This window comes from Hypomesus nipponensis, chromosome 20 (genome assembly GCF_054491055.1).
Source record: "Hypomesus nipponensis isolate SF chromosome 20, ASM5449105v1, whole genome shotgun sequence".
NCBI classification, from domain to species: Eukaryota; Metazoa; Chordata; class Actinopteri; order Osmeriformes; family Osmeridae; genus Hypomesus; species Hypomesus nipponensis.
This window is the reverse complement of record NC_140380.1, coordinates 5,974,105-5,990,109: the sequence shown is the minus strand read 5'-3', so window position 1 is coordinate 5,990,109 and position 16,005 is coordinate 5,974,105. Positions and strand designations below refer to the sequence as shown.

General features: G+C 48.7%; 2 protein-coding genes across 3 annotated transcripts; one reads left to right on the top strand and one right to left on the bottom strand.

Annotated features, from left to right (window-relative positions):
* Positions 1–1,007: 1,007 nt before the first annotated feature.
* pom121 (POM121 transmembrane nucleoporin) lies at positions 1,008–12,630 on the top strand. The gene is given in 14 exon segments (XM_084683684.1): positions 1,008–1,601; positions 2,493–2,708; positions 2,969–3,136; positions 3,290–3,370; positions 3,539–3,710; positions 3,942–4,033; positions 4,785–4,864; positions 4,994–5,115; positions 5,319–5,418; positions 6,101–6,400; positions 6,576–7,249; positions 7,252–8,275; positions 8,511–8,612; positions 8,799–12,630. Coding segments are annotated over 14 exon segments (3,798 nt in total). The 5' UTR covers positions 1,008–1,035; the 3' UTR covers positions 8,900–12,630.
* Positions 12,631–12,695: 65 nt separating this feature from the next.
* Positions 12,696–15,972, bottom strand: nsun5 (NOP2/Sun RNA methyltransferase 5). Of its 2 annotated transcripts, none has more exons than XM_084683686.1 (10): positions 15,786–15,972; positions 15,477–15,596; positions 15,025–15,196; positions 14,780–14,888; positions 14,538–14,676; positions 14,244–14,359; positions 13,951–14,129; positions 13,578–13,782; positions 13,134–13,289; positions 12,696–13,011 (listed from the first exon to the last, which is right to left on the bottom strand). In XM_084683686.1, exons 1-10 carry the CDS (start codon positions 15,876–15,878, stop codon positions 12,852–12,854), a joined length of 1,449 nt encoding a protein of 482 aa, XP_084539812.1. In that variant the 5' UTR covers positions 15,879–15,972; the 3' UTR covers positions 12,696–12,851. The 2 variants fall into 2 exon arrangements, with proteins under 2 accessions (XP_084539812.1, XP_084539813.1); XM_084683687.1 differs by having other exon boundaries at positions 12,696–13,003.
* Positions 15,973–16,005: the final 33 nt, after the last annotated feature.

The window sequence follows — 16,005 nt, the reverse complement described above, 5'->3', positions numbered from 1 at the left end:
ATATTCTGCAGAGGTGGATAAATAACTCAAACCCTTTCTGTTTCCATGACATTTATTCCAGTGTCTAATAAAAAATAATGTTATCATTGTAGAAGAATGCCTTACTGACAGCAGTCTAGTTCCAAGCTCTATATTTTCACAGTTTTAGACACAGTCTAGACATGTAAAAAGTCCAGTATAAACATCCACTGAGATACTTGAATTCCAGTTGGACTATATCTTAGACGGTGGCCTGTGTTAAAATAAAACTGAGTCATTGGAATAACAGCTCTGGGCAAAAAGCCTCGAGAGGAAATTCCTGTGCAGCTCTGAGCCTTTTCCTGGTTGGCAAAGCCAGTTCCTGTGCAGACATCCCATAATAAGGCACACAGAAAGATAACAAGGGTAAGTAAAACGTGAACTCTGTGGCCTGCATTTGTATGCATGCCTGGTGTATGCATTTATTTTGTTGAACAATTAATTTAAACATGTTATTTTGTATTTATTGTTAAACAATAAAATACACAGTAAGATCCAGCAAACAATTATCTACAGACAGTGCAAATGTACTGTACATTATTAGTATACTGTACAAGGACAAAAGTACATCTTCACTACAACCAGCCTTGTTAATATACACCTTCTTTAGGTTTTTTTTTACACCTTACTTCCAAGAAGCGAATACCATTGTATGTCCAGCTGTACACTGTCCTACGGGACAGTTAACCATTACAGTTGGGAGGACTTGTAGAAGTTAGAGGCCAGGGTCCTGGGGTCCCTAGTTATCATAGTGGTATTCAAGTATCCATATTAGAATAAAAGTCGACTCATCTGTCAGTTTTGAACTAAGGGTAAGTTTCAGTCTATTTTCACTGACTGTGTCGTTATTATTAATCTATTATCAATGGCTTCTGCTCATTGAGTCGCGGCTGCAACTATGGCGTCTGCAACAAACTGCACTTCCATTGCGCGCACCATCGCTCGTGAAGACATTGACCATCACATTCTACAGTGGCATTATGGGATATCAAAGTCCTCCGGCGGCGCGGTGCCGCCATGTCTCCAAGAGAGAAGCGGTTCATAGCGCTTATCTCTCTTGTGTTCTGTGGTATCGCAATATTCTGTCTAGCTCTCTATTATATTCCAACCTTTCTATACATAACTTTAATACTTGGAACCTGTTGCGTTGCCTGTTATTATCACGCTGGAGAATCCCTATACGCTCGGTTGGGCCCTCATCCACGCCGTCGACTGACTATTCCGCCTGTGCTTCGACGCTGGTTTCCCGGAAGGACTGCAAACGGAGTACCAACCCCTGAACGACTCAGAAGTCGACCCATAAAGGGGGATATTAGGGGGGCGGTAGCATTTGCCGGCCAGAGACGTTTAGAGAGTCCTATTTTTCGTAGAGACACAGCACAAAGTGACTCATTACTGTTCAGTCCAAGGGATATACTCATGGGAAGTTACATTGGGAAAGCAGAAAGTCCTCCCGCTGTTGTGGGGAGGCCCAGAGCCGGTGGAAGTTTCGAGGCTAACCCAAACGCCAGAGAGCAACTTCGTGAAAGATTGTCAAGACCCAATCATGCTGTCTATACGCCAAACAGAAGGCTGTCATTCGGGTAAACTTTATGCAATTATTTTGCTAAGCTATCTAACGTTATTTACATCGTGGTTAGCTTTAAAATGAGCTAGCTAACAAAGTGCAAATGGTTGTAGCTAGTCGGTTGGCTAGTAACTGTTTGTTAGCCAGCTGGCGAGTCCACCGCTTGAAAATATCATAAAGTGGTAACGATGTGTTTAGAATTACTTTGAAAAATGGTTTCCGGATGGTCTTTCGATGTGAATTGCTTAAAGTTCAAAGTAACAGTTAGTGTGATGAAGGATCGTTGTGATGGATCGAAGTGACATGCTTCGCCGCTTGAGAAGTGTCCAAGCATTCCCTCCAAGATTTGAAAATGTGGGAGTTCCCAGTGTCAGTGGGTTCCATACTTCAAACCCGGTACACATTTTTACATCCCGTGGGAGATCATTTTAGTCCTTTTTAAATGGATATCTCGCACGCAGTTGATTTTGATTCTTAGGTCTAACTAATATATCTATACATAATGCTAGCGGTGCCGCTATTGAGTGTTGTGTATAGGTTCAGTTCACTTATTAAATGTGGGATTAAGGCCCATGTTAACATGGTGTTTACTATAGATCCGTCATAAACATTGAACGTCTTGTAATTGATCGTTCTATATTTATTTTGAGTATAACTTTTTAATGGTTGTCAGAGCAATAGTAGTTGGTATATTGACTGACAATTTATAAATTTATTGCATGTCCAGTTTTTGTGGACCATTGACTAACATTAGGCAACCCCTTAACTTGTCACTTAAGAGAAAGGATTGTCCCTCCAAACCATTCAAGGCATGTTGTTCTCAAGTGTTAATGAGCCAACACATTTGTCATCTGGTACACTGTGTAACATCACATCTAAAACCGTTTTTGCCACTGTGCCTGTACAGAGAACCCCTGAACAACATGGGCAAGTTCACCATCACCCCCCAGCGCCACTACCCTCTCCAACAGACGGGCACCTCTTCCCTAGGCATCCTTCCCCCGGCCCAGTGGGACGGCTTGAGGAAGAAGAACATTCTCACCCCCCGCAACTCGTCGGCGATCCACAGCCCAGTCACGGTGAAGATCGCCAGGCCAGATCATCACTCGACCAGGTCCCCTTTGTAAGTCTAAATGTCATATCCCTCTCGTCCATTCGACGGTTCCGTGGTCATCCATCACTGTTCCGTGTCATTTCCTTCAAAAGGAAATGTTTCGCAAACATTCTCTAAAAGGCAAGCCTCGTGTGACATAATCTATCGTTGACTTTTGGATTTTGAACACTCGCATTGAGTTCAGTTGAGTAAAGATATACCGTGGTACCGGTTTGAAAGGTGGACTAACCTTCTATTTCCCCCGCCAATCGTTCCTGTTTGCTCTGCAGTTACGACCACCTGAACTCCCCCGGACTCCTGGGGTCTCTGGCCCCGGCCGCTCCCGCGGACCCGTGCTCCAGGGAGACCGTGTTGAGCGTGCTGAAGGAGAGCCGCAAGAGAGAGGTCGAGGAGGACGACGAGAGGAGTTTCGTCGGAGGACAGAAAAGCAAAAGGAGGTGCGGATTCCATTCGCAGCGAGTGAAGCTATTGGGGGAGGAGGACTAACGCCTCCTCCCCCAGGTCAGGTCAGAGCTACCCGTTGTATAAACAAGGGGAAGGCTAAACGGTTGATTTTTTTTTTTCTCTCTTGTTCCCCCCCCCCCCCCCAGACGCAACGACAGTGGTGGGAGTGCTCAGTCCGCGTTTGAGCCATTGCTGCCCAACGGGGCTCCTTCCCAGATGATCCCTAAGTACGTGTAGGAGGCGCAACACCAGACCTGTCTGCATTCACATTCATCCTGTCGTTCAAGGGGCCTCCATTTTCTCCAACTTGTAATCTGCTTTTGGGGGTCGTTTGTATTGGATTTTGATGTTTTTTCTCCGTTCTCGTCTCCTCCCCCCCCCCCCCCCCGCCACAGGCCGGGGAATCTGAAACGAGGTCTCGCCGCTGCGGCGGAGGACTCCGTCATGAAGAGGTCCCGGACGTCATCCATCAGCTCTGTGAGCTGCGCCCAGGCACCCAGCGGGACCCTGGGCTCGGCCCGCAACCCCATCCGCAGCTCCTACAGCTCCTCGCAGGGCTTCGCTCAGGTGCAGCAGCCGCGTCGCTAACACGACACAGTTGACTTTGATGTAGACCGATGTCCAGCAGGCTTTTGCAGGCCTGAGGGCAGAGGATATAGTCAGACTTTTAGTAGATGTGTCTGGGAAGTATTAGGTTGAACTCTTTTAGATTTTGGCAGTCAGGGGGAGGGGGGGGGTGTGCCGAAAGTGTTGCCTTTGTGTCGTCTTCACGTCTTGTCTTGGTGTCGTTTCGCCCAGGGGAAGAAGACCTCCACCCGCAGCCTGTCTCCTCTCTCCAGCCCGGGGTCGTCCCGCTCGCAGACGCCAGAGAGAGCCTCGAAAAAACCCAGGTGCCCTACCTCAACCTGCCTCTGCCGGCCTCCCTGCCTGCACGTTTCATTCCACGTCCTTATCTGACTTTGCAACGATTCGCATTTAAGCGAATGAGAATGCGAGTCCTCGGGGTCCTGAGCGATAGCCCTGGCGGATGTCCGCTTCACACAGTGCTTCACACGTGATGCAGTGTACGTCAGCTGTCGGACTCTCGAGGGGAGGATTTCGGAATCGATTGACAAATTATCAGTCTCCAGCACTTATTTTTTTTAACACAAGCAATCATCAATGGTCAATTTAATTTGAATGCGATTCACTTTGCTAGTTGTCAGACCATGGTTGGAAGTCAACAAGGATACCTCTTTATTTGTCCAGGCAGGTTGATTTACAAACGGGATTTGAACCGATGACCCGCGCCGTCACGTGGGTGCACGCTGACATTGTGTGAATTTAGACAGGCGCCTCTTAGCTGCTCCATTACATTACATTTAGTCATTTAGTAGACGCTCTTATCCAGAGCGACTTACAGTAAGTACAGGGACATTCCCCCCGAGGCAAGTAAGGTGAAGTGCCTTGCCCAAGGACACAACGTCATTTGGCACGGACGGGAATCAAACTGGCAACCTTCTGATTACTAGCCCATTTCCCTCACCGCTCAGCCACCTGACTCCCAACATCATAATCACGACCAGCTTCATTGATGACACAATTAGGGGGAATTGTGTCTGGCAATGTTTCCTTGCTGACCCCCTGTCCTCTTGTCATTAGGGAGGAGGAGATCTGCTCTCCCAGCTCAGCATCCTCAGTCAGGTCGGACAAGACGGCCACAGATTCAGCCCCAGTCACTGGTAAAACTCGAGCACCGTCCATTTTCAAACATCTCGGTTTCTTCCGGATGAAACTAGGGCATTTCGACGATTTCAGGGAACGCGAAGGATGCTGTAAATGGTCTAACACGGGGGGGGGGTGTTCTACAGGGAAGTTGACTCCGGCTCCTGAGGCCCCACCCACGGCGTCGTCCTCCGACTCGGCCGGAAGCGGGAGGAGGAAACGGAAGATTCAGCTGGTGTCCAGTAGGAGAGGAGACCACATCTCACTGGTGAGCAGGGGGGGTACGGGACAATAACAGCACTGCATTCACGCTAATGACATTGAACCCAGTCTGTGAAATATGATTATTTGGGGAGTGAGTGGAAGTGTCTCTGTTTGGGCTGTGGGAAAAAAAAAAAAAAAAACAAGATGGTGTGAGGTTTTCCTTTTATTGATGATGTGGTTTGGTTGATATTCCTGTGTTTTCTGCAGCCCCCACCTCCTGAGCTGGGCTACACCATCACTGTGAAAGACCTGGACCAGGAGAAAAGGGCCGCTCTCAGCCAGATCCAGAAGGTTCTGGAAGAGCCAGGCGAGTCATCTGATTCTCTTATTTAAATTGTGAAATGATCTATAACCATTTAAACCACTGGGTCAATTTGAGTAATGATATGAAGAAATTATACATCGGTTTGTCTATTGAGTAGTTCTGATTCTCTTATTTAATCCCCATGTGCATTATGAAATGATCTATAACCATTTAAACCACTGGGTCATTTTGAGGAATGATATGAAGAAATTATACACCGGTTTGTCTTCCATTATGTATTTAAATCGGCAATAGACCATTATGACCCTGTAATAGGTTTCCACATGTACGGCTTACACTCTGTCTTGTTTCTCCTCACAAATATCCCAATTCCTAATAAATGCAAATGACCTATTAACAAGTTAAACAGTAGTGTGATGGTTTGAGGTTTGTTTATTACCTACCCTTGGTGGCTTGCGGTCCTTAATTCAACCAAGTATTGCATATATTGCCATTGTAATTAAGAGCGGTAATTAAGTATGTTGTTTGTAGATAGGTGGGATAGAAAAATAATTGAAATCAGGATGTGTCGAGGTTGGAAAAAAACGTGGAAAATGTTTTTGAAAAGGGGTATGGATTTTCTAAAGGCATTGTGCACGTGCTTGGCCTAATTCCTGATGCACGTGAATCCACCTGCCCGGTAAGCAAAGGGCAATCTGACTTTTGCTCTTATTTGCTTCCTCAGCTCCAGAACCAGAGAAGCCATTGCCTGCCCTGGCCGTCAGCGCCCTGGCCCAGCTCTCCTCATCGACCAACACCACTCCCACACTGAGCAGCCTCCTGGCGGCCCCGCTGCCCACAGAGTCAGCCCCGGCAGCCCCGATCCCCATCATCAACCTGGACCCCGCCCCTGTAACCACTGGCAGCACCACACCAGCCACCACAGCTGCCCCCGCTCCCTCCTCCAACCCCCTGCTGGAGTCTCTGAAGATGATGAGGGGGAACGCCGCAGCCACCGCTGCCTCCACCACTGCCTCCACCGCAGGTATGACCCTCCCTCGCCTCACCTTTTGTTTTCGTCGCTCGTTAAAAGTCAGGTCCACTTTGCGTGTCATTTCCTGGTGTTTACGAAGGTATAACTCACTGTTTCCGAAGGGAAAACTCACTGTTTCTGAAGGTATAACTCACTGTTTTCTCGTGCTGTTCCCCCCCCCCCCCAGCTCTCTCCGTCTCCGTGGAGACGTCGGGGATGATGCCCGCAGACTCCGGTGGCTCCGCCTTGAAGCGGAGCTCCACCATGACTACCCCCCTCTCCGTGTCGACCCCAGTATCCCTCTCCCAGCCCACCGCGTTCCCCCTCGGCCAGCCGGCCAGCACCTTGGCCTCCGCCTTCACCCAGGTCCTGGGCCAAGCCACCAAGGCCCCCACCACTATCCCCACCCTGGGTGGGTCTGCTCTCTTTGGCCTCACCAGCCCACTAGCTTCCACTGCCTCTACTACAGCATCCACCACCACCCCAGCCGCTACCACAGAAACTGCCGGAAGCACCAATCCGCTCATGGCCTCCGTGTTCAAGCCCGTCTTTGGGGCCCCGCCCACCACCGCAGCCCCGCCCACCTCGGCCCCGGGAAGCCAACCCGCCGCCGCCGCCGCCCCCACCTTCAAGCCCCTCTTTGGAAGTGCCACCTCCGGCAGTGCATTTGGGCAGTCCTTCTCCAAGACCACCATGGCGGCCCCCTCCCCGGCCCCGCAGCTGTTCGGTGGGCTTTCCAACAGCACGGCCGGGCTCCCGGCCACCGAGCCGGCCGCCCAGCCGCCGGTGGCGGCGAAGTCGCTGTTCGGAAACTGGAGCGCGACGACCGCCCCCTCGGCCGTCACGCCCGCCCCCTCCGCGGGGGGAGCGCCTTCCAGTTTGGCGCTGCGGCCACGGCGGCTCCCGCTCCCAGCTCCACGGCGACCACCTCCGGGGGTAACAGCGCCTTCACGTTTGGCACCATGACCACGGCCTCCTCCGCCACCATGCAGCCGGCCCCCCCAGCCCAGGCCAAGCCCCAGGGAGGCTTCACGTTTGGCCAGGCTGCATCCAGCCAGGGCTCCGCCCCAGGGACCTTTGGCGGTTTTGGCATGGGCAGCGTCGGCGCCACAACCACTAGCGCCGCTGCCGCGCCGCCGCCGGCGACTCAGTCCTCCTTTGCATTCGGGAAGCCGCCGTTCGACACCCCCTCCGCCGCCGCGTTCCCAAGCACGACTCAGGCTCCCGGGGCCACGGGAAAGCCGTTTGCGTTCGGGTCGAGCGCGGCCAGGGCCCCTCCGGCGTCCGCTCCCTTCGCCTTCGGGGGAGGAGCCGCTAGCACAGTGGCGTCTGCTTTCGGGGGAGGAGCCTCTACCACATCGGCCTCAGCCTTCGGGGGAGGAGCCACTAGCACGGCGGCCTCAGCCTTCGGGGGAGGAGCCACTAGCACGGCGGCCTCAGCCTTCGGGGGAGGAGCCACTAGCACGGCGGCCTCAGCCTTCGGGGGAGGAGCCACTAGCACGGCGGCCTCAGCCTTCGGGGGAGGAGCACCTACCACGGCGGCCTCTACCTTCGGGTCCTCCGCCAAGCCGGCATTTGGAAGCGGTTCCACCGGCTTTGCGTTCGGCAGCACCACAACCCCCTCGGCCGCCGCCGCCCCACCTGCCTTCGGCTCGGCCACCCAGACTGCCGGCGCGTCGCTCCCTCCCCCTGCCTCCACCTTCACCTTTGGCGGTGGGCTGCCGCAGCACAATCCAGCCACTCCTGCCCAGCCCGCCAGCGGCGGATTCAACTTTGGCGCGGCCATTTCAGGCAGTCAGTTTGGAAGCCCTATTCCGAACAACCCCACCACACAGACGCCGGGCTTCAACTTTGGCTCAGCGGCTGCTAAGGACATGCCTGCCTTCGGTGAGTAGGCTGGATATTCTCTCTCTCTGTCTGTCTGTCTCTGTTTGTCTGTCTGTCTCTGTCTGTCTCTATCTCTGAGACAATGGTCTCAGAGAGACCCATGATATTAGGCAACATCTCACGGCAACCAAGAAGACTACATGTCGAAATAGTATGAATTCATGTCATTTGTCACGTGTTCCCTGCTTGTTTCGGGTCATCACGGTGCTGAACACGTGTGTCGTTTGTCGCACAGGGACATCCACTCCTGCTTTCGGCCAGAGTGCAGCTCCAGGGCCCATTCCGTTTGGAGCCCCAGGAACCCCCGTCCAAGGCTTCAACACACCGTCACCTTTTGGTAAATATCCCCAACCACGACGTCCACATCTGGGTTAGGCTTCCAAAACGTCCCCCTTTGTAAAAAATACATAAATAAATGCGTCTGATTTGTCAATTGAAACACAACGACCACATTTAGCGTCCAGGCATCTCACTGTGAGGCGTCGTTTCTATTGTAAACCCCTTGTGACCCCTGTGTGTCCAGGCTCCCCGTCGACCCCCTCCTTCTCCATCGGGGCAGGCTCCAAGCCCTCGGGGGCGCGGCAGAGGCTGCAGGCCCGGAGACAGCACCCCAGGAAGAAGTAACCGAGAGCAGACGCACACGGGGAGGGGAGAGACCCCTTTCGCCCATCCGTCATGGCTGCGGACCCATTCGGTCGACATTCAGAGAAGCTGAACTGCTGCTGCTGCTATGGTTAATATAGCGAATATGGCTTCCCCCCCCCCCCCCATCACCAAACCCCAGGCCAACAGCGCCCACCCTCCCCCGCTTATACTCCCCACAGCCCGGGCTGGCCTGACGTGTGGTACAGCGCTAACAAGAGTGAGATCCCCCCCCTATTTCTCCCAGGCCCCCCCCCCCCCCCCCCTGCACTCTACTGACAATATAGCGGTTGTCACAAGGAAGGAAAGAAGAGGATAGGCGACCGAACGATACCATGTATTATACTTGAAAAGAGAGACAAAACAAACGATTGCGACGATTTGACGAACGCAAAAGCATATCCAAACAAAAAGGACTCTTCCCAGCTTTACGGGATTCCCCTTGTTGTGATCTGAGCAAAAAGGAGGGGGACTGATCGATTCGAAAGGCACACCCAAGGAGCTAGACCATCCGGGCTCCGGCTTTTTTCATTTTTGTACCGAAATGCTTAAGCAGGGGGGCTGTAGGTTACCAAGACGTATCAGGGCTGAACATAAACGTGTTCTCTGGCGAAAATGCCCATCGTCACAAACAGGGCTCGTGTACACAATTCAATTGGTCACAAACCCCATCTTCGACACACCATGTAGCCAACATGTGCAAGCGCCGTCTTAAAAAGGAAAAGTCGAGTTCACTTTATGGATGGGAAGTTTTCTTTTTTGAATTTCCTTTCCAATTGGCAGTGTATTCCTCATTCTTAATGATGCGTATGTTTAATCTGCTCGTGGAAAGGAGACCGTCTCAGCGACGTGTCGAAGGGCAACAAGTAGATGGGCCCTTGCGTCAGTGTCACATGGCATTTGTTAAGCATTCCCTTGTTCAAACTTCCTTGAGACTCGTTCAGCCTTGGGTTTTTTTGTTGTCGTTGTTTGTTTTTTTACCTTAATGATAAAATAAGGCTAATGCAGTCCTTTTTAATTTTGAACATGCTTTTCTGGACAATGTGAATACCAGAGTTGCTGTTGTGGCGTCAGTGTAAATAGGCTACCTTGAGCATTGCACTGAAAAACCAAAGCCCTTTTTAAGCTTTGCCCCGTGAAAAGTCTCCTACCACCAAATTAAGTTCTATGATGTGTACCAGACTACCTCTCTGCCCTCCATCCCCCCTCTCTCAATCTTCCCCCACATCCTAAAAATAGGTAGCTTTCATGACAGATCTTGGCAATATTGGCTTGTTGAAATGTTGTCTTTTTTTTTTACAATGGGATATAACCAAGCTTGAAAGGCTGACCGCTAAAGTATTTGCCTCCAGCTTCCACCTAATCCATACTCCATCAAAGTAAAGAGACAGGTGTTTGTGTGTGTGTGTGAGTGATCCATAAATGGTGTCAAATCCTTGTCCAACAGCTTCACAAATATGCAGGCAAATTTCCATCCAGCAACGCTTTCAAACATCAAACTTGTGTTGCTAGATATGTTGACCGATATGACACGTTTTCAAGGCCATTATATTATACCGCATAGTATGTCCAGATTCCCTGCCACACACACAACACTCCCCCCCCCCCCACCGCAACATTTGATCACCATGCCTTACAAAGGCAAGCAAACGCGATAGCCCAACTGCCATCTGTATACTCCAACCAAGACCATAGATGAGCGCAGCTCGGATCTCCACTTATGCATTGAACATACTGTAGTACATGATTGTACTACTGTAACACCCCCCCAGGTTCTGTCTTGTGTATATGCTTGCCACTATATTTGCCTTGGTGAGTCTGGCTTGGAGGAAAAGTTGTGATTGGCGGCATATTGGTAGTGCCGGACATGGTTTTACCTGCATGCTAACCGGGGGCTAGGTTAGGAGAATTTGTTGGTATTGGGAGGGGACTGGGTGTGGAGTGTTGTTAACAATTTATTGACAAAACTGTATGCTGATACAAGTGAATTGTTCCAATTTTACCAAGTAGGGGAGGTTGTTCTTGTCATTTAATGCTGGATTGAAACTCAGGACTTAAGGAATTGAAGGGGAAATTGTCTTCTTTTCAAGTGAAACCGAACTTCTGTCGAGCGGTTTATCGTTTTACTAACCATGTAGGTTATTTATGTAAAGTACCTCGGAAATTAAGAAGTGTTCAGCCCCTCATGGAGACGATTTTGAACTCTTACTTTGAGTAAGAATCATCTCTTCTGGTCGAGCCAGGTAGTGATTGTGAGAAGTGTGTGAATGCGTGTGTGTGGGGCATGATTTGGCTGAATAGTGGCAACAGATGCTAAAACTGAGTAAAAAGGGGAGGGGGTGGGGGCAAGGGGAAATGCGCACAGACTTTATTTTTGTATTTAAGCAGGTTGCCTTTTAGAATTCCTTCAAGCTTGGCTCACTGAGGCATTGGTCTTTAGTTAGTTGTGAATGACTTTTTCTAATTCGTTAAGTTTTCCTCAACCTACTGCATTGGTGGAATAAAATTGTCTATAAAAGTTTCCCTTTGTAAGAGTTCACTTCTTTTATACGAGAGAGCACTAGGTCTGCTACTGTGAGTGTACTGTATGTGAATGCTGTCTTATTGTGTACAGTACAAGCCTAATGAGCATGTAAATTGTGTTGCTTATAGACTTTTTGGTGACTTCACGTGTAGGTGTGCGTGTGAGAGTTTAGGCAAATTAATTTGTCAGTTGTGGTACATTTGAGTTCCTTGTCCATTCTGTTTATATATATATATATATATATATATATATATATATATATATATATATATATATATATATATATATATATATATATATATATATATATATATATATATATATATATATATATATATATATATATATATATATATATATATATATATAATAATGCACCACAATTCCAAAATGTAACTGTTTTATATTCATTTTATTTTCGTTACATTTCAACATCCCTTTAAAACAAGAACTCGTCACTGTCCAGTTTAATCACTGGGAATGTCTGCCACAAGATTGTTGGTGGGAATGTCTCTTGCTAGAGGCTCATTGTGTTGTGATATTTGATTTGCTTGTGCATCCACTGAACACTGAGGGAACCTGGTTTAGATATATATGGTGACGGCAGTGTAAAATAACTTTCAAATTGGTTCGGGAATCCTCGATCGATGTGGACGTCATACTTGCACAACTAAAAAGCACAAAACAAAGAATGTAGTTGTAGTCATTGGGTTCAAATCAAAAACAAATCTAGTGTGCTATACCCATTTGTACAATGACTAATGAACATGTGTACTTCATGTCAAACCCTCTTATTTAAGCCTCATGTTCATGTGTTTTAAAGACGTTTTGAGCTTTGATTGTGGCTATACTGTACAGTATGGACGAAGGATGTCAGCTTGTTTTGTTAGAATGTTACAGAAAGGGGCACCAAATGGCTGAAATGTAGATTTGGTTTTGTTGCAGCAGGGTTCAAGAGCTGAATGTCTTAAGTTATGAGTGTTTGCGAGTGCTGTAGCTAGCTGGTGTGGCTATATTATCTTATTTAGGTATGTCGTGAGTGTGTGTACGCAGATTGTTTTGTAATAAGAGGTGCTTTCCCTTTGGAGGACGGGAAAGGAGTGAGTGTGCAGACCTGGATGTAGTGTATAATGGCCTCCCTTCTGCTCATGAAATGTACCTTGTTTTGAATAAATATGTGATGACTATATCTCAGGCAGTTTGTGCATTCACTCGAGCCATGTTTCAACAGCATGTTTGCAGGGGCACAGGGCCTTGGTTTTAAATGTTTATTCGAGACATGGGCAAGACATGATGCGTACATTGAGAAGTCAAACTGAGTTAACAAGGGCTAATTGATACGACTTGAAAACGGCCACAGAACCGGGGTTGTATTGCTGTGTTTGTTAGCATACCCTAGCAGATAAGTTATCACTCAACTTTGGTCTTCTTTTTCTTCTTTTTTTTGGTCTTCTTTCTTGCTGAGCAGTCTGTCTGCATATCTGTAGGTTTGAGTTCCTCGATGGGCTTTTCAGCGCCTGGTTTCTCCTCACCGAGTGGCAAACGTGAACTCAACTCGGTGACTGGGAGACTGGGAAAATGCAAGGTGTTTTAACAACAGCCTACAGAATAGCCGATACAAGTCATTCAAACTGATGAATCCCTGCAAGTTATAATAAAATAAAAACCTCCCTGTAAGTAAAAGAACCTCACATTGTTGGGGTGACCTGGACTTTGCTCTCAGCCGTGTGTCTCTCCAGCAGAGCCACAAAGAAGCCGTGGGTGTGCGTCTTGGCAACGCTCGCTCGCAGGCACTGGGTCAGAGGGGCCAGGCCGCGCTCTGGCCACTGCGGAAGCACCGACACCAGCCTGCAGGGGCAAGAAGGTTCCACTGAGCATCGGTCTCACTTCAAATAGTTAAATGTATGTTTGTTAAACGAGTTTAACTGATGCAAATGGTACTCTTTGGCTACTTGGCAATTACACTTTATAGGAAGAAATCTTCTCCTAAGTGTGCACACCAATAGTATAAGCGGAGATGTGTACACACTTTGAGGCTGGTTGAAGACAAGGTAGAAAACGTATACCCGACACTGGATTTCATTAAATAATTTGTTTTTTTAAAGGGTCTTAACAGATGAAAATTCCCCCCCCCACCTGAAGCCAGGGTTGTCCTGCAGACAGGCGGACACCACCTGCTCGTTCTCCTCAGTGTGGACGGAGCAGGTGGAGTAGGCGAGGCGCTGCAGGCGTGGGAAGCGCAGGGCGTGGTTCAGACAGCGCAGCTGGAAGGCTGCTAGGGCCTGCAGACGCTTGTCCTGGGACGACTGGGACGACGCCTCGTTCTTCAAAGAGACCATTCCTGTAGGAGCGCACACACACACACACACACACACCTCAGGATACGACGAGCAAATAATGTAAAATAAAATAGAAGATGTCTGCAGGTTTATGAGTGTATTATAGACCCACACTTTCAAACTGAGGCAACGCTAGTTGTCGTCTACGAGCACGGTCATAGCGGTTATACCTGATCCACTACACGATGGGTCCAGTAGAATGTACTGAACATCTTTATACAGGGGGCTGTGCGGGTCCACCTTTAAGAAGTCCTCATTGGCCAGCTGCTGACATGTGACTCCTGCACGAAGCAGGAGCGTCGACATCGTGGACAGGCGCTTGGCATCCAGGTCGAAGGCAAACAGTTTCCTGTAGCAAAGACAAGTCCAGACAGCTGTCAGAAAATGGAACAGTGATTTATTGTGTATGTGTGATATTCTGCCATTGTCTCACAAAATGTATTGAAGTGCACATGAACTTTACCCTGTGTTGTTCATGATGGCAGCGAGGTGGCTTGTTTTATTCCCAGGGGCGGCACAAGCGTCGAGGACGTGGCTGCCAGCGGGAGGTTTCAGGAGGTACGCTGGAAGACAGCTTGCCTGTCACAACATAAAAAGCTGACATTGAAAGATGGCCATTTTAACCCAGTAGTCTGCATTTTGGGCCATCCAAGTAATTACATATTGATCTAAGGAGCATCATTTAAGAGTAAACAAGTTATCAATGATGACCTGAAGAAATAGGCTGATGAAGCATAATTCTTCTCCAAGTCCTCACCTTATCCTGCAGTATGATGTGACCAGCTTTGTACAGATAATGGTCGTGGAAATCTGTTTTGGCTGCAAAAACTAACAGGTCTGACAGATGCAGATCACCTACAAAGGTTTTGCCTCTCAGGGTGGTCAGGTCCTCAAGCCTGAAAATACAGTACAACCATTAATACGTGAATTAAAAAACAAACAACATGCCTCACATACACACGGTGGAGGCACAAGAGAATCCAAGGACCACTCGCTCACCTGTAGGCTTGTCCATGGTAAGCAAAGCCCTCCCTCTTGAAATAGTCCACGACGTCTTCCACCTTCGTCTTTAGCGTGTTCACTCGCACATACCTCGGAAGCTCGTCGCCTGACGTCAGAAAAGTTGTAAAGCAGTTGACTCGTTGCACGTCAGAACTGTCGCTCGGCAACGGTGCAGTGCACACGTGTGCGCGATGTGACTCGGCATTGCGGATCAGGCCGTCTGACGGTAGTTCACCACCTACCTTCGGGGTTCTGTACCGCGATGGGGAGCAGGTCCTGGTTTCGGCTGACCTTCTTCTTGATCTTCATACGAGCCAGGGCCGCGTGCAGTGCGGAGCGATGCTTCATCAGCACGACCTTCCAACCACCGCCACATTTAAGCCCTTGGCCAATCAGCAAGTCATACACCAACACCTGTGGTTAACGAGCAGTGAAACCAAAAAAACATGAGGTGAATGAATCCGACACACCTGATTCAAATGAATGGTCATAAGCGGGCTTCTGCCGAGCCGAATAACGGACCATTAATTTGAATCAGGTGTGTTGGAGCAGGGAAACATCTAAAACATGCAGGACAGCTGTTCCCTGAGGAGCAGGGTTGGGAACCACTGGACTACACAAACTATAACAGAAGTGCAATACAACACTTTCACAGAGACCTTAATACATGACAGTAGATGCAGAATCATTTTACCTTTGCGAGATTCATTTTGAGTTTGGTCTTTTTGAGGAGCTGAGTGGAGTCGATAATTTCTTGGAGGACAGATGAAAACTTTTGTGTCTCACAAACCAGGGCAAAGAGCTGCTTGATATTCTGGCGAAAAAGGTGTATAATTAAAGGGCCATGTCAACAGGGGCTAGCAGTCTGTGACTGTATTTCTGGTGTATGTGGGTTAGTTAGTTTTCCCCACAGTTTCTGCTCTCGTTGTAGAGATAGCTACGCATGCTGGGCAGTAAATGTTAGCTTGTTAGCTAGCTTGCTAAATGTTATGATGATCCTTACCTGGAATTTACTGTCGTAAACCAGCGTCTTTACTGTCCCCTTCTTCCTTTCCACTTTTTCGAGAATCTCGGAAGCATTTTTGTACAACGCCATGGCTTAGTAATAAGCACACAGCCAGTAGTATACAGGAATAATAGTTCTCAAATATACCACAGCAGTCTAACAATATTTCCACGACATCCACGTTTCCGTAGGATGCAAATCTGATTTACGTCCTGCT

Coding starts and splice junctions, on each gene's coding strand:
- nsun5 (XM_084683686.1), bottom strand. CDS start 15,878: ATGGCGTTGTACAAAAATGCTTCCGAGATTCTCGAAAAAGTGGAAAGG. Junction 15,597..15,785: donor TTTACGACAGTAAATTCCAG/GTAAGGATCATC, acceptor CTTTTTCGCCAG/AATATCAAGCAGCTCTTTGC. Junction 14,889..15,024: donor CGCGGTACAGAACCCCGAAG/GTAGGTGGTGAA, acceptor TTCTGACGTCAG/GCGACGAGCTTCCGAGGTAT.